Below are 19,131 nucleotides of genomic sequence, written 5' to 3' on the forward strand. Positions count from 1 at the left end.
TGGCATTCCGTATAACATTTTCCTATAGTGGAACTAAAACACTTGAACTATTATTTTTGAACCACTATTTTATTCATCGAACAAGTTTATTTTCATCAGAGAACTAGCTAAGCAATATGAGTTAGGAAATGACAAATGTGGCTAATAAAGAGCAGCAGGATCTGTAGAAAAACATGATTGGGGCACCTGAGGTACCAATGGATTAGTTATATTTTCAGAGAAATCCAATACTCAGAGCATGATGAATGTCATTTTCAAATTCTTGCTCTTTATAGGACACTATTTTCCTGTCCAGCTAGAAACGCTTACAAAACTTTCTAAAAGTATGTGGTGCAGACTTGGATAAAGGTATGGAAACATTAAATGAAAATACAGTTAATTGAAAACAATATACCATCCTCACAGGCTCTAGACAAAATATTGCCTGCTGCACAGCAACATACCATCTACATTTCTTTATATTGCTAAGAAGTATTCATGTTATAACATCAATGAATTCCATCAGTACCTGATACAGGGCCACGCAGAACAGGAACAGCATCATGTATATAATCTTGTACATCACAATTCTCCCTTCAAAGCTGACAAAGAAGAACATGCCACCACAGACATAGATCCAATACTTGATGAACATGGCCATCACAAGATTCCCAAGGACCTTCATGATGTCCTTGTCCTCTCCTTCTTCGTCTTCTATCTCTGGTACCTCCTCCGCTGTAAGAACAAACACAATCAATTCATAGATTCATGGAAGAGAAACTATGTCACACTGAGCTAAGCACTCAATAGATTAAGACCCTCATTATGATTTAAATTGAATAGAGAGCTTATTTTACCCATTCTGTAATTACTACTACATCAGGTGAGGTATTACTGGGTGCAATAACTACCTCCTTTTATGAGTTTTTCATTTGGAAATGAGGCATAGGAGGCTGAATCATTATTTAACACCAAATTTCCAATTTTGCCTTCTTCTGGGAATTTTCCCACAGTAAATTTCAGAAGGTTTGGCTGGCTGAAATCTGTCACGGGGACAATTGAGGAGGAATGGCGTTTGATACTAAACTTGAAATTCCGATCCCTATGCATAAAGATCGAGGTTCTCCTCAAAATGTAGAATCAATTAGCACCCAAAAGACGTCTTAAAATGCAAACAGGATGGTATTACCAAAAGTGGAAGATACTTTGTGTCTGGTGTAGAGCTTGGTGATAATGGTGAAATTCTCCACTTTCTTGAAGGAGTGCTAATTCTAGAGGAGAATCCACTGGAAGACTTTCCTCATAAATACTACAATTACAGGGAGGAATTTCTGCCTTTGGTTTTAGTACTACCTTCGAACAAGGGGGATTTTCCATTACCACCAGATGATTTATACATCTTGTGTGGGCTATAAAGCTTGTCACAGGAGTGTTTATTTTGAAGAACAAATTGGGAAAAAGGATGGAAAGGCAACATCTGCAGAGAATAATAAGAATGAATGGAAAAATGTCAATTGTAGAAGCTGATTAGGGAATAGTTGATTATGGAATACATCAATTAGTGTCTCTAACATTGTGTACCTGCAGCATTAAAAACAGAAGATTTATAAAAACAAATTTAATTAGTAGGAAACAAAAACAAATTATAAAGTTGACAAACATTAAAGATCAGCAAAAATGAATTAATTGTAATTAGGAAATATTGTTCTTACAGAGTGCATTGGTGCCTGATCTGTGAGCTCCAAACTAAATACTGATATTTTCAGTAGGGTATTCAGTTTGCAGGTTCTTTGCAATATAAAGTCATAACAACCTCATATGTTTAGCATGTTCCTTCTCTTTTCAGTCAGACATCACCATACTAGTCCAAAGACTTAATTAGTGGCTCAGTCCACAAGGCAAATACCTGCAGAAGCTTTGCTACATCATTTGTTTGAAAGTTATATCAGGTTATGTCTGAAGAATATTAAAGTAAATTGCTGCATTCTCTTTATAATGTTCAATGTTTTGGAAATATTGCCAATAATTTAGTGATAGAGAAACATGTGCTTCACTGGATTTTAAAGTGGAAGTCTCCACCAACCCATTTTTGGCCATTCAATGAATATACCAATATGAAAAAATCCCAGTCTTGTGCAGTCACTTTATGTTTAGTGTGACTTCTGTCACATCTTCAGGTTTAACAGATGAATTTTAACTCTTGCTAATCACTGTCCTTCTCTTCCCCTGCTACTGTCAGAAACATTTCAAGTGAAAGGGAAGCACATGCTACTTTATACTTTATATGCAGTACTCACTCCAGTACAAGAAAGCACACACACAGTAATAAAGTAACTGATGGATGGGCTGGATGACTTTTTGTGACTAGCATTTTTCTAACTAGTTTTCCTAACCCATGCCAATGCTTCTGATATCCCACAGTTCTTTCTGTTGAATCACCCAGAGAAGGAGGAGAATTGAACTCAAAATTGTCTTTTCTAGCATCCAAGGATAAAAAAGACTATAACCGACAATCGGCTATATGCAGAAAACAAAAGCATTCTGTAAACATGTTTTGTCTTCCTTCAGAAATATTGTAACTCCCCAAGTACTAATATGCAGTTCTGTGTGATAATGCATTAATCAATTATTTTTAACTTAATAATTTGAAGAAGTTCAATATTAAAAACCTCTGGATGGATAACATGTGGCATGTGCCATTGGTATGCGGATGGTCATGATACTTTGCTACCAAGTTAACCCACTTTCTGAAAAAATATACCTTTCTCCTCAGTGCCAACTTTGACCTCTGACAACATTGCTTCTTTTATCTTCAGTGCTTTCTGCTCTGTGAGGTGTTGCCGTAGCAAGAGCCAGAAAGTAATGGTGAAAACAATCTGAAAAGATAAAAATAAAAGTCTGAGTAATCATTCTCCACACCGACATACCACTGAATACACTCAGGGGTCTGCAAATGTATTCTCTGTTTGCAGATTCTTCTAACCACTACTTTGAATTATTTAAAAGGCACTGATAAGGATGGCTGAGACTGTCAACCTTTTGTGGTTTGGTACATTACCTTTTAAATGGTTTTGGCCAAAGGTGACCAAAATGTTAAGAAAGCAAATTATATGTTAAAACTAGGCCAAACTGCATCAATGATCAATTTTGTTTTAAGCAAAAATAAACATAAAATACAGCTATAAATATTTGATGTGCATGCTGGTTGCTCAAAATATTAAGTAGTATATTAAAAGGTTCATTTTAGGCAGAGGACATATTTCCAAAGTAAGGTGAACGTGTGCCTCAATTGTTTATGGCCATCAGTGAACCTTTAATGGGATCAGATACATTCCATATTCCACAAACCTACAAATCCAGGACAATCAGATACACTTTATAAACCACACACCAAGAAAGCCCGGAGAATTAGCTACATAATGAGGTTGTCATCACATAATCAACTTCTTCCTTATTCGAGTTCAGAACTGGTAGGAAATATGGGAAAGCTTCTAAGGAGCAAGCCTTCTAATACATTTGTTTAGGGCTTATTAGCATTGGACGAGGTCCTAAAGTTGCAAAGAAGACATTACAAAGTTTATCAATACTATGAAACGTCTACTATGATATATACGGACATTTCCTGAGTTTAGCAGCCTCTTCAACAAAATTATGTTAAGGAGTGATTTATTATATATCCTAGTTAGAATTTGTTGTTCCACCACATCAGAAAAGGTGGAAATTAATGCATCAGTATGCCTTGCTCATCTATTTGCAATGATTCAGAATGATTTGTGTCAATAATTGTCTCTTCTATACAACAGAATTCCCATCAGTCAAAAGCTTTAATGTATAGGCTTAACACTTCATATCAAACACCACCTAGCATCCCATCTTTAAAAGTGATGCTAAGCACCACACTTTTTTCAAAATATTCATAAAGCATTTGCCAGTTAGTCAGATAACAAAGCCACAAGACAAATCAGGAAGTTTTCTTTACTTCTTGCACAGGTTACAAAAGATTGTGCATATATAGATGAAGTTAGTTTTAGCACCGGTGAGAAGTTGCTATGACAGAAATTTGCTTTAAAGAAGCCCCAATTTTGGTTTTGCTTTCAATGATATGGTCCATTGTAGTTCATAATATACATACCTTTGAAGCAAGTTCTCCAGGATCTTTCCTTTCTAGAAACCCATTGACTTCTGGAAGCTCTTTGTTGTTGAGGTGGATGCTCCAGATGTACTGCAATGTTAGCAGCAAGTTTCCGTAGATGACCATGAACGGAGAGCTAAGCATAGCGTATTTCCTCCTGTTCCTTATCATCCAAAGGGCACAGGACCATATCAATAGCACAAAGGTGAGCCAGCTGTGGTATGTGATGCTCCAGGCCTGGAAAGAAGATTATTGTGAGGCTACTTCAGTAGAATATGGATGTAATTATGTAGCTCTGTGTTTTACAATCGAATCAATGTCTTAACCAAGAACAATGACTTGAAATATATTTCATGCAATGAGCCTCCCTGCTATTTCGCTAAGCACACAGAAATAAACCGAGTTCACTTTTATTACAGAGTTAATATTCCAAACCCCATCAATGTTATTACAGAAATGGCACTTTGGTCTAAGCACAAAATCCCCATTCATTGGAGCTGGTCCAGTTGCCCTTTATCCTCGCTCTTGACTGGGGGAGAGGTGGGGCTTCATGACCTCTCATGCCCCTCGTCACACTCAACAAAGGGTATATTACCCATCAGCATCTATATTGGGTCATAAAGCAGCACAGGATGTAAATATACCCCTTGTTAGAACATTACAATGTTGGGAGCACCACAGAGGACAATGAAGACCCTCAGGACTAACAATGGCTGGTATAAGCCATCTGCTCCCACATTCCAATGTTTGTCTGTCTATTTCTACTTTTTTAATCCAGAATATTTTACTCTAAGTGGTGAAATGTTCTAATAGCCTTATTGCCCTTCTGTTTGAGGCCATACCAGCTGTTAACGGCCAGCTCCCTCAGTCGTATAACTCAGGTTCAAGGCCTTTAGAAACCAGTACAGTCCTCAGCAGTGGGCTACACGGCTATATTAATGCAGACATGTCATTCCATAGTAAATCAAATGTGAAAGGCTAGTATCTTTCCCAACAAAGATCAGTGAGTTGTGGTTATTACTAATGAAACAATTCCAAATAACACTTGAAAGTTTAAAAGTTGTGAGCTAATGTTTAAAATGTTTAAAGTCTCCACACAGTGAAAGGTATCTGGTTGGGCATTAAAGTGTTTTGCAGCTGGTCCCTTGGCCCCTGGTTGGTACATTGATCTAGTCAAAAGGTAGTGAAGCATAACTCTGATTCCCTAATGTTAGTTTTATGAATGCAATCAGTCATTATCAATAGAGTTGTAATGGACATGTATAAGCAGCTATGAAGGTAAAATGGCATCAAAAAGTGCTACATGGCACCCATTTTGCTTATCACAGTAAGATGTTCACAGCAAGAATCGGTTCAGAAAATCAATAACTCTTCTTCTCACTGAGGTTGCCCTTCCTCCCTGTGGTTAAGAATACATTTGATGGGTAGTGGGGGAAATGTGCACTTGATGGAGTGATTGAACAGGTACTTTGGCTACAGGAAAGATCTGAATTTGTATTTGTATTTGGGTGAGAGGATTTTCATGAAGCACAACATTATCACCCCATGGCTTTTTGCTACTACTGAAATAGTACTTCAGGAAAAGGCAGTTTCTGCCATGTGCAGACAGATCAAATGAATCTATAAACCCGCAGATGGTGTAACTTATTGTAGTGTTGTTTAACCACAGTGATGTGATACATACCATCATTGAAATAAGTGCACAGATGTAACTTTGTTTCATGATAAACTGGAAGACAGTCACCATGACATGGACTTTGGAATTCTCCTTTTCAAGCTCTGTTTCCTCTTGCTCTTCTTCCCCTTCCTCCTCCTCCTCTTCTTTCTTTTCTGAAAACAGGTATCATTTATATAGCAATTTAAATAGTCACAACACACATATGCATATTTGAAACCATAAACACATATTTAAATGTTTAAATTGAAATTCAGGTCAGTACGTATCAAGAATGGACCCAGATGAACTATCATTCACGCATGTGCACAAATGAAATGTCGTAATATGAAAACTGTTGTTATGTTCCTTTAGTGAATATGTAATGTAATTTTTTTACCTATAATATTGTGTCTTCATTTGTTTTTATGTCATTTACTTTAGAGGACACTATTGTACTATCTTAACAAAATATTTTAGGTAATGTTGACAATCATTTCGGATCCTATTCAATTTTGTAGGAAACCTTGTTCAAATTCTGCTGCAATTGGAGCTAAACTATGTGGCCTGAAATGAGTATGTTATGAGGAAAAGGTATGCGAGCAAACGGAAATGTATTGTTTCACAAAATGCAGATTTGTAAGCAGGATAGGTACAAATGTAGTCATCTGGTATCCTACAAATTGTTAGTTCGTGACAACAATGTATTTGTTTCATTTAAATATCGTATCATGGTTTCCCAATACTATTCTCAAAATGTCATTTTTGACTATCATAGTAAATTAGCCTGTGTGAAGTATGCACTTAGAAAACAATCTACTTATATGTGCATGCCTCTTGCAATAAATGGCATACCTCCTTTATTAGGACGAGACATATTTTAAACCTGCCCCTGCAATTAGTTTGGTCTGGATTCTATTGTGTTTATTTATTTGAGGAGCTGATTCAAGAGAACGGAGTTGCAAAGGCACAGGTGTAGCCCTAATGTCAGCCACAACCTGTTGGCAGGTTTGGGGTCAAATGAAACCAAAGTATTAATTCGGGAGGGTTGATTGAGGTGAGCAATTTATACAAGTAATCAGCTGGTGAGCAGGAAGTGTCCGGTCTGATTGTGGTATAGTTCATCCTTTGGCCATCTCTGAGGCCTGTACTCATTGTGATGTGAAATTCTTTCAATTGTTAGACTTTGTGATTGAAACTATGCTGATATATGCTGAGAACAAACTAGTATTTCAAAAAGTGAATCACTCTATAATCTGTCGTAAATATATTTATCTATATCTTTTCCTGTGGTGACACCCGGACCAAACCGCACATTTCTCTGTATATATCAGATAGCTGTGCTGAGTCTTACACCTCAGTAATTTCAGAATTCTGCAAGAAAATGGCGAAATGCAGGCAAGAAACGGACTGCATTGGTGATATTTGCCTATTTTCTGTAATTGTTTGTGCAATATTAGACCTATCTGAGCAAGATTCAGTTTTTGCTTAAATCAAGAGCATATACGGGAGTTGATGTATTCTCCGACATGCCTTTATCTTCTTTAAGTAGGCTAAGGCAGCAGAATCACCTCAAAATACTGCCCATCTTTAGTGTTCAAGTGGGAAATATTAAACAATACTGTCCCTGGGCCTACTTTAGCTGTGCTATAATTATTCTCAGTCTGTTGTTAATGGCGGTGAAACCGATTTGAACCTTTTAATAGACTGTGTTTTTTTTTTACACATGTGGCATATTAATACTTACAAATTCACTTCAGCTTGTTGTGTGAAATGTTGTTCATTTACTTCTTGATTGATGAGGGATAGTTTGTGAAAGTCATAGAATCATATTTGAACCTACAAAGATCGTAGAAGGTGTAGGAGATGATGATATGACATTTTTTTTAAAGCAGGGTCTAACAGGGACTAGCTCTCCACAAACTTTACAACTGATATTGTAGACGATGGTGTTGGACGTGCTCTGCTAGAGCTCCATCCCTGACTCCCCGCCATCCGCCAATATATATTCGACACCACGCATTGCCGGGGACACCAACTGACTTTAACGGACCCTGGCAGGACCCTGAGTGCGCAGTGTAACTCCTGGAGTCCAAGGCTGCTGTGGACCGTGGCGGAGCCACCCACCAACGGAAGGGCCCAGGCGGAAGTGCAAGCAGCCCAGCTGTAAATCTAGGGCAACACCAGGGATGAGCCATGCCAACAGGCCCCAAAGAGCTGCATCCGCTGATGTGCCATCACTGTAATTCCCTCCTTGTCCTTACTCGTATCAGCAAAGCTATGGGGCAGTGTAAGTTTTAGCGAGTGCACGCATACGGCCATTGGGATCTCAGAAGCGAGGCAGAATGCAAAGTCGAAGCACACACACAGCGCTGACGGAGCAAACCTGAAGCCCCGATTGACTGACAGTGATCGCTGCCACACATGGGAATCTTGGAGACACAGGTGTGAACACACTGGAGGGACCCCATTACAGGCAAGAGTTTCTCAGCCACCGGGTGGAGTTGGGCGGAATTGCAAACATTAGACATATGCTCAGAGCAGATAGAAAGTGCGCATCGCCGAGGCCCGCTGCAGTGCCATATGTGCTGGGCTGTGGCCTCTAACACTTCGGCCCTGCCTTTCGGATTCCTGAGATCCTAGTGGGACAACACGTGTTTTCTCATTTTCACTCATTGGTGAGCCCTATGCTGTACGCAAATCTGCTGATGCAAAAGAGAAGCAAACCAGTGAGACCTGGGGCCTAACAACCATGGTCAGATCGCAACTGAATTCCCTTTCTACCAGGACACACGATGAAACATAACACCCTCTTGGTCAGCGAGTCTCAGTAGCAGCCTCCCCCAGCCACCACAGCACCAGCATAGCCCAAGGCTCCTTCCACACACTCTGTGGTGCCCATGTGTCACACAGGGGATAGCCACAGACAGGCACTGTGGGTCCTCCTACTCAGCCCCATTGACTCGCGCAATCGGCAAGATGGCTGGTGAGGGCCCAACTGAACAAATGTCCGCCAAATTGGATGCTGGCTGACAACAGTAGAGAAGCTACACACAAATATGGATCAAACCAGTACCTCTCTCTCGAAGGGAAGATTGATAAGGTGGCAATTGACCTGAACCTCGTGCATGCAGACTACTGCAAACTTGCGGACATAACATCAGCGATGGAAGCCACGGTGGCGGTGATCCTACCAAAAACAACGGCTGCGGATAAACGTATCAAAGATTTTGAGACCCGAGTTCATCTCCAGGAAAGCTGCGCTGAAGATGCTGAAGGGTGGTCGAGGTGCAAGAATGTGCGCGTGGTGGGTCTTCCGGAAGGTGAGGAAGGAAGGGACGCGATGACATACATCGAGTCCTGGCTCCGTGACCTGATGCCGGTGGATACACTCTCTTCCCACGTCGTCAAACGGGCACACAGAGTCCCAGCCAAGCCTCCGTTACCGGGAGTCAACTCTAGACCACTTTTGATCCATGCGCTGAATTACAGGGACAGGGATGTAATCCTTCAGGAAACTAAAAAGCTACAGAGAGTGCAAGTGGGAAATAACACGGCCACAATTCCCAAAATAAAAAAGTCCAGAACTGGCGGTAGGACTTTCACCTACAACGCTTCCAGGCTATGGAACACCCTACCCCTCCACTTAAGGAAAAACTCCAATCTCACCTCATTCAGGAAACAGCTAAAAACATTCCTCTTCATTGCTGCCCAATAACACCGGGCTACCTCCTCTTGTTCTGTTGGTTTCTTAGCGCTTGGACGCCCCCGGGCAGCAATCGCGCTCTACAAATCGACATACAAATACAAATACAAACACAGTCATGTTCTTCCCTGATTTCACGGCAATAAGCAGAGGCAAAGATACTCCTTCATGGAAGTGAAACGTCGGCTCCGGCAAGAATACCTCAAATACTCCTTACTGTTCCCAGCTCGTCTGTGAGTGATAGCACAAGGCAAATCACACTTCTTCAACATCGTGGCGCGGCAAGCGAATGGATAGACATGCGGGAATCCACAGGAGGTACTTCAACGTTGACGGGACCGAAGGCGAAGAATTCCAGCCACCACCCCGGAAAACGCAGGAGAGAGAAGAAACGCATCAAAGCCCGAATGTCACAAAGCCATGGACCCAACATACCAGCGTAGCATACCAGCGTAGCGCTCTCCAAGAGGCAGCGAAAATCAGAGGGACACAAGGCGAGGTATCATCCGAAGCTAGCCTGTATGAGAGAGATAGCAAGGGGGAACTATCAGACGAGACCGTCAACTCACAAGACTCAGAAATCCTCTCGGAGGTTACTCCGCAGAATGTGGATGACGTGATCAAGTTTTCTTCAGCATGGAACTTGGTGAACCTGTTGACCACAATATGTTGTGTTCCACGCATGTACAAACAGACTCAATTGCAATTGTCATATAATAATGCTCTTCAATATTGTACATATGCCACTCTACAGATTACTAGTGGTGGTTGTGGGGGAGATGGGGCTACAGACATCACAGACCTATATTAACAAATGCATTCCCCTATGGCACAGGCCCATACTTAGTAACATGTGGCCTGGTATATGCACTCCCTTTAAGGAAAAGGGATATAATGTTCCTAAGCTCTTTGCATTATAGCTGTGCGTCGCCTGCACGGCAACCCCCCTTGCCACTGACAAAATGTTGTTTGTTTTTTCTATTGTTGGGATTACTGCTAGTTGCATTCTCTGACTTTTGGCATTGTATGTTTTAGTTTGGTACAGTTATGCCATCTGTCGCGCACTGGGTCAACACGCCTGGCTAAATAGATATATAACTGGTCAGCAGCAGTTTCTATCTGCGACTTACACCCCTCCCAATAGCAGGGCCTTTTGAGGCCACACATTCGCCCATGTATTAGAAATTATGGCAGCAATTAAAATATGCACATGAAATGTGAGAGGCATACATTGCCCCTCCCATAGATACCTAATCTATTTCTACCTTAAGAGACACCACATTCAAATTGCCCTTCTCTAGGAGACGCACCTGGCAGGGTCCGAAGTAAAGAATTTACAAAGAAGATGGAGAGGGCAATTGCAAGCCACGAGCTACTCAGTGTACACCAGGGGTGCATTGATTTGGGGGCGGCCAACCACCTCATTTCGTATAGAAGAATCACTTACTGACACAGAGGGTAGATACGTTATCGTAAGTGGCAGATTAGATGGCCAACCCTTTATAATTGCATCAATACTGAACAGGCCCTATTTCTAGACCCTGTCAAAGAAGGTAGCTAACTAGCATGGGGTTCTAATGATTCTGGGCTTGACTATAACAGTGTTTTAGATGTGACCCTGAATGGCTCTTTTCCTCCCATTCCCAGAACTCCCACAGCAGCTGCCATGAGGGCATTAAACAGCTGGGCCTTACAGTGGCACCAAATAGATGCATGGAGGGACAGGAACCCACATGACAAGGTATATTAACTCTTTTCCGGGGCACATGGGCTAGACATCCGACTTGATTGGATATTGGTGTAGGATGACCTCCAGCCAGTTATCACAGAACCGCAATATCTTGGGAGAACCCATTCAGACCATAATCTCACACACTACAATTAGATTGGAACACTGACACACTGCCAATTCCAAGATGGTACCTAGACCCGGCTGCATTAATGAATGCGGCATTCCGGGAGTCGATAGGAGAGGCTATGGAGCAATATTTTGAGGTTAATTCAGACTCCGCCTCATCACCTTTGATAGAATGGGATACTTTCAAAACAGTCATCAGGGGCTACTGCATTGGTACACAGGCTGGTATGTGCAAGCGATTGGAGGTGGAGCTCACTACCCTGGAGGGGGCACTAGCATTCCACGCCAGAGAGGCAGTAGACAGCTTGAACAAACGACTAGCTGTCAGTAGGAAGGAACAAGCCCGATTACTAGAAAGACTTAACTATGCAGCGCATTCTGCATGCACACATCACTCATGTGAAAAAGCTGGTAGACTCCTAGTATGGCTGATCCGACAAGAAGACACAACCTTGCCAGTCTCTTCTCTCCGTTCCATGCAAGACAGCACACTATATTCACAATGGGACATACCCCGAGAGTTTACGCCACACTACACAGCGCTCTATAAATCCTCCACCTTGACTACGAAGATATCACCTGACAGATTTTAGTCCACCACAGATCAGACCCAACTAAAGACTCGAAGTAGATGACCCCATTTTCCTAGATGAACTCAGAGCAAGTATACATGCACTAGCAACCGGTAAAACCCCCGGTCCGGATGGTCTACTGGCAGAATTTTATAAGGTTTATGCAGAGTCTCTGGTGCCTCAGCTCAAGAAAACTTATGATGCCTCGCTAACAGACTTCATTCTCTCTGCTACACAGACTGAGGTACTACTGATTTCTCTTCCCAAGCCTGGTGAGACCCTGCAAGGTTAGGGTCGTACAGATCATTGGTGCTATTTAATAAAGACTGCAAGATTCTAGCGTCCATAATAGCCACGAGGCTGGCTCCAATGGTACGGACCCTGGTGCATACGGACCAAAATGGGTTTGTCCCTACTAGAAGCACTGGGTGCAACAATATGCAACAGACGCCTGGCCTCATTCAGGCTCCATGCTGTTAGACCTGCAAAAGGCCTTTGATTCACTGGAATGGCCATATCTATTTGAAGTGCTGAGTAAGTACGGGCTAGGGGACACATTCCTCCACAGGGTCAGACTACTCTATATGAAACCATCCGTCAGAGTTCAGACAGGCCGGTTGCTGTCAGAAAGCATAAAGATCAACGGAGGCACTAGACAGGGTTGCCCCCTATCACCGCTTCTCTTTTCCCTAGCTATGGAACCATTGGCAGAGCAGCTTCGTAGTGAAGGTGTAGACTGGGGTATTTGGCTGGGTGACAGCATACATACTATATCTCTTTAGGTAGACAACCTGCTATTATACTTGAGAGATGTACATAACATACCTGCCCCTATAGCAGGTACACTTAAGAATTTCGAGAAGGTGTCGGGTATTAGGATAAGCTGGACAAAGTCATGCCGGTATCCCTTCCGGGAAGAGACCACTGATCCAAATTTGCATAGAAATAACTTTCCCCTCTACTGGCAACCATCTACTTTCCGATACCTGGGCATCTTCATATACCGGGATCCATCTGATATCCTGGAGGGAGACCTGACTAGGGCCTTGTCCGCCATCAGGGCATAGATTAAGTTCTGTAAGACACTTCCTCTAAATATGATGGACAGAATTGCCCTGACCAAGATGGTAGTGTTACTCAAATTACTATACTATTTCTCCAATCTCCCGGTCTATGTCCCAGACAGAATATTTTGAGAGCTTGAGCAGCTGATCCAAGGCCTCATTTGGAACTCGGGTCGCCCCAGAACAGCGCTATGAAAACTACATGCACCTACCTGCCAGGGGGGTCTAGCAGTGCCCAACATGGAATTATACTACCTGGCAGCACAATTTCAATGGGTGACAAAATGGCTTGCTGGATTCGGTCTTGATGATATAGCTACTGTGCAACCACCGTAGTCCCAATCCCAGATATACCATCTGTTTCATCCATCCAAACGATCCTCATGTCCTCCACAGGCCTATCTTGCTCCAGCTCACTGCTGCAATAGGAGAAGCTTACACCTTACCAGAAACACGGTACGATATGCTCCACTACTATCACTTCTGGGGACCCCTAGAGGCAGGATGGGCACCTCCAGTGGGGTGCTCACACGCTGGCATGCAGCTGAGTTACACACACTGGGAGACCTATACACTGACGAAAATCTGATGCCTTTCGAGAATCTGATGGATCAAAACTTGCCAACAGGCCAAGTCCTGTTACAAAATTCCATCACAAGATTGCTTTCAGCCGTCTGGGGAGACATGACCACAGAACTAGAGATTCATCTCCTAATACAATACCTACATGTGATGGGCAATGGATCACACATAGTGCACTGGTTAGCAGAGGCAGTTCTAACTTTTACGACAAAACCTATGGTGGCCCTGCGTTTACAATGGGAAGAGGACAGGGGAAATCCATGGACAGACAGTGAGTGGGACATGATTCTAGCCAACCCCACATACATACCGAGAAACTCTAAATTCCGACTTATACAAATATACATCACACATAGGGCATACCTTTTGCCGGACAAACTGAACAAGTATTTTCATATGACCACCTCAGCATGCCCCCGCAGACCACAGAAAAATTCAGACCTCCTCCATATGCTGTGGTCATGCCCCTTTCTGAATACATATTGGCAGGCAATCATAACAGCACTTGCAACATACACTGGAAGACTGCCACTACAGACATGGGAGTCATACATACTTCGCTTTTACCCCAGACCAAAAAAGCTTAAGGTCACTGCTAGGTTGACTGACCTAGGCCTCATAGTGGCCAAGAGTCTGATTACAAAACGATGGAAACACACCGATCCCCCCCCGCTCTGAGCAGCTGAAAGAACTCACTTATAGTGTGGGCCCCAGTGGCGGTTCCTCCATGGGGGCGTTTGGGTGCCACCCCCCCTGCTTTCTCGCCGTGCGAGAAGGCAGAAACAAATGGTAGTTAATTATTGCCGGAATAATATAACTACCATTTGTTTCTGCCTTCTCGCACGGCGAGAAAGCAGAACTTCCTGGTTTTGGTTTACAGTGGGCGGTGTTACTCGAGGGCAGGGGGGAGTGGCTTGGGGGAGTGGCTTGCCCACTGTTGTTAATACTAACTGTTTGGGCAGCCTGAGGCCGCCCAAACAGACAGTATTAACAACAGTGGGAAAGCCACTCCACCAAGGCACTCCCCTCTGCCCTTGAGTAACACCACCCACTCAGTCTCTCTGTTCTCTCTGTATGCTGCAGCAGCAGCATACAGAGAGAAAATGACGTAGCCTGGGGCAGCCGGCCGCATCAATCAAAAACGCGGCTGTGGAGGGGAGGGAGGCTGCCTGCCGCGCCGCCTTCCTGATGACGTGCTGCAGGACTTCAAACCAGGATGGCGGGAGTCGGGACGGAGTCTCTGGACGGTAAGTTTATTTATGTTTTTTGGGGGGGGGGTATATTTGTAAGGAAGTGAACTGACGGGTATGGCACTTCCGTTGTCTACGTTGTTTGCACAATATGTCCTTCAAATAAGGCGAAGAGGAAATCTTAAGACACTCCCGTTCCTCGTAAATGTGCGCGCTTCACAGCGAGGGTTCACTTCCTGCTCTGTGCTCTGACGTTTAGGGGGAGACTACAAGAGTGGGCTCCTGCCTTCTGCGCCTGCGAGTGAAGTATGAGGCGACATGTTGACGAATGTAGTAATACTGCATACTTTGAAGATCTGTGCGAGCCAAAGATCAATTACGTTATTGACTCGGTACAGCTGCAGGTTACTGAGACCTCTTTAAAGGTCTCTTTCCAGGTCCACAAGTTCACACAATCGCCCCTCCACTTTCAAATGCCACCAGCCGCGACTGGTGGGCCCAGGCGGAAAGCACGTCATTACACAGGGAAGAAATAGCTGGTCTGCGTAAATATCCCATTGCACAATATTGGCATGCAATACTTGCGGAACTGAACACAGATAGAGAGGCTGAGAATAACTCCTCACAGACTGCGGAAGAGCAAGGCTTGGATACTGATCTCCAGACACCTCACACTCCAGACCCATGATCAATCAGCATTAACACAGAAAGGAATGATATCCAGGGCCGTTTCTACCATTAGGCAGGACTAGGCGGCCGCCTAGGGCAGCAAACGGGGGAGGCCGGCAAAAAACATGCGTGCATTAACATTTGTTAAATAAATATACCCCTTTTATGTGTGCTGTACTAGTTAGAATAGAGCGTACCGCTCAGAGAGACTGTGATTAAAGTGAAATGTGAAGGCTACCATCGGCAAAACGCATTTAGCGCATCTCCTCGTTTTTTTCATAATTGTTATGCTTTCATAATCCTGCCATATATATGGAGATCTACACAGCGTTATCTGTAAAAATATGATAATAAAGAGCACAGACTCGCGTTTGGGAAGAAATCATTCCAGCCCCAGGGCCCACTAAAAGAGACACGATTTAGACTTCTTGTTGGAGAGATCTGGAACAAACCTCCGTGAAAGGCAATACCGAGTGGGCCTGTGAACGAGGTATCTTCAGTTATTTTTGTGGTAACAGTTTGTATTGTGCTAAACACAGGCCTGTGCGACGTTGCATTTACCTATCATATTATTCCAAGATTAATGCAACTTTTCAGTCTGCACAGTTTTTTAAAAAGAATTTATGAGCAATTCCGACAGTACAGTACAAATAAAAACCACTACAATTGTAGCCATCATACCAAACACGTAGTAGATCAGGAATATTCCCACAGACAAGGATTGTGGTTGTCGCCCAAGTAGGACTTCCATGTGTGTCCAGCTTTGAACAATGGTGACCTCACTGCTATACAATTCTCAAATACATCCGGACAGCCACGATTAGGTGATCTGTGACACCTGGTTTTTTAAGACTGTTTCTTTGGAGTAGTTCAATGTTGTGAAATGTTTCTTGGGCCTCTACCCGAATGATGAGAGGATTTTCAGGGCTTCAGACATAAGGCTTTTTTGAGTCCATTTCGACCCTACATGTTTTTGTTTATTGAACAATGAATAGAACTCGTGAAAAAATACAAAAGAAGTTCTACTGACCAATTAAAAATACCACATGAAAGTAATATAAACAATTTGTTACCGATTACCAGTTCGTGATGGAATGCATCTGTCTCGCATGTTCCCCCTAGCAGGTCAGTTGATGTCTAAAACACATATGCTAGCTATTGGGTTCAGTAGAAACGTTGTGCAAGTGCAAGTGGGAATTTCCACCGGTCAGCTTGAGTACAACTTACTGGAATCGTGTAAATTCAGAACCAATACAATGTTCTTTGTACATTCATTTACATGACCCCAGCAATAGATTTCTGGGTTGACCCAGGACATTCCCAATTCAAAGTAGTCCCTGAGCTCCTTCCCCTCACATCAATAATCTCCCAGAGAGAGCAGAAAGAGTGAGAAATCCCTGGGTTTATAAAAGGCTCCACCACTTTCAACTTGGTAAATTAGTACCTGTCTGTGAGAACCTAGCCTTCTGCAAACTTTACATCCTGTTTACCCTGTGCACCTCAAGTGACAGCTGTGCACTCTACCTCTCTGCATTTACTGAACTGTACCCCTGGAGGTGCAGCTGTTCCCTGGGAATCTGTAGCTCTAATCCATGACCTTCTGAATGGTCAGTACTTCTAGAGCACCATAGTCGCTTTCATTCATACACTTGTTGCCGGACGGTATTCCTGTTTCATTGAGCTCTGCCTGTGTCAAGCTGCAACCCTTGACGAACTACGTTCCTCGCTTCATTTTACACAACTAGGCACCCCCCACCCAGTCTCATCACCCGACAGGCATGCAACATAGCATGGCCTTTCTCTCCCTAACCTCCAGTTAAAAATTTGTGACGGTATTCCACCCTTCTCATTCTACACGACTTTCTACTTTTTTATGTTCTTGTTCTCCAAGGCTCAAATAATGTACTTGATAAAATTCTTTGTGCCTGCCGTCTCCTTTCCCTTGATATATTTACACCTTTTTCCATTGTTAGGAACCTCGGTGTACAATTTGATGCCAACATGACATTAACACAATAACTCCACTACCCTAGGTTCCAGCTACTGACCATCATGAGCATTCCTCCACATCTTCCCTTTCACCAGTACCACGCATCTTTCTAATCAGGCTCCCTCAGTCCCCCCTCTCAAGCCTGGACAAAGAACCACCTTTGCAACCTGTGCACTCATTTCCATAAGCATACACCTACTTCTCTGTGTTGTCATCATGTCAGCTAAACACGCGGCACATCCAAGCGCCTAGCCTGGTCCTAAGTAGAGTAAAAGGCGTTTCTTGTCCCTGCCCGAACGTCTGCGGCCATGTCCCAGTGTGAACAGTGTAACCCACAAACCATCCCATCTCTCCGCCATGGCCAAGTTTAGCCACTTTGATGGAAATTGCAGGCCGTGGAATGTAGGGAGTCCCACTGCAATATCTCTCTGGAAAGACACAGTGAACCTTCACTGAGCAGAACGGGTTGCAGATGACATCTGGCCAGTCTGATCTTTCTATAACCACTGCAGGTGCAGAGCGAAATCCTCCTGCCTGTGCAGAGGGTTAACATGCCTGCAACGAAGGTGTCCTTTGACATCACCGAACTGTATTTTATGTAGATAGCTCAGCAGGTTAATGCTTTTGCCACAGAGATCCTTTAGTTGCTTGTAGTTGAGCTACACCTGCTGAGCTGAGGGAGGGGGCTGTTCTTAGACATAACTTATGGGTGTAAATGCTCCTGCTGGAGAGTTACTTGTCTGGTAGCAGTTTTGACTCACCAAAAAGTAGCGCAGAGGGTTACAATGCATTTTGCAAAGATCAGTTGCTTTGCACCAGTTTCAAGATCTTAGAGTTTCTCGTTGCTCAAATGGGCGTAATTTCTAATATTTATATGTTTCCCTCTTCTTCATTGCGTGATTGCCCACGAGAAAGTGTCACTTTATAGTTGTTGAAATGTCACTCATGATTACACTGAAATTCTGAAAATGTCACACATAGCAATCTGAAACCTTGGCGGCTATGCACTCCCAGGGACCAGTGATTACATAATAGTTCATTAGAAATGTACCATTCGTATATCCTTCTTCTCAGAAATGCGCCTCACTCCCCATGATTGCCTATAAGCCCCTACCCCTCAGTTTCATAAGTCTGCACAGTTATTTCAGAGAGTAAACAGAGTCTAAAGATTAGACGTCACGTAAGAGTGCTTTTTCGGATATTGAGAGAGAAAAGTGGCAGGAGAAGAGCTTGAAATACATAAGTGTTGTCGAGCTGTGACAGTGCCAGATCAGTATGTTCAATGTAAGACTGCAAACCCCCCTACTGTTTTGAGTGTGTTGTCTATATGATGGATTCTATAACTATCTGGGATGAGGATGTCCAGGACGTGTGTGAAGGAGGGAGGTTGTGCACTAGGTTTCGGTGATGAAGAGGGCATCTAGGTTATATTTGGGGAAGACTGAAGAGTGCACATTGATAAGCACTCCTCACACAACACCCTCAGTTAATGCTTATCAAGCAGGCAGAAGCTTTTGCATGCCTGAATCCATAAGTGGCCCCGAAAAAGATTAGCCTGGCATTGCTTGACATCTTCTCTAAGATAAAGCTTCCTCTGTCTTGAGAATCTCGCCCCATAAAGCAGCATACTATGGGTTGGTTTGATTCTGCGTGGGTCTGTGTATCTGTCTGTGTTGGGTGTGATTGGAGGTGGTAGAGGCGAGTAGCCCTACTGTTCTTCCAACTCATGCCCATG

The 19,131-nt window shown here is 43.2% G+C and overlaps 1 protein-coding gene across 2 annotated transcripts in view; it reads right to left on the minus strand.

Annotated features, from left to right (window-relative positions):
• PIEZO2 (piezo type mechanosensitive ion channel component 2) overlaps window positions 1-19,131 on the minus strand; it is a 1,179,452-nt gene that overhangs the window by 391,362 nt on the left and 768,959 nt on the right. For both annotated transcript variants that reach the window (XM_078688152.1, XM_078688151.1), the window contains exons 12-15: window positions 5,796-5,941; window positions 4,112-4,348; window positions 2,741-2,855; window positions 509-714 (exon numbers count right to left, since the gene is read on the minus strand). In XM_078688152.1, coding sequence (XP_078544278.1) covers window positions 509-714; window positions 2,741-2,855; window positions 4,112-4,348; window positions 5,796-5,941 — 704 coding nt within the window. The remainder of the gene's footprint in view (window positions 1-508; window positions 715-2,740; window positions 2,856-4,111; window positions 4,349-5,795; window positions 5,942-19,131) is intronic.

This window comes from Lissotriton helveticus, chromosome 4_1, assembly GCF_964261635.1.
Source record: "Lissotriton helveticus chromosome 4_1, aLisHel1.1, whole genome shotgun sequence".
Classification (NCBI taxonomy): Eukaryota; Metazoa; Chordata; class Amphibia; order Caudata; family Salamandridae; genus Lissotriton; species Lissotriton helveticus.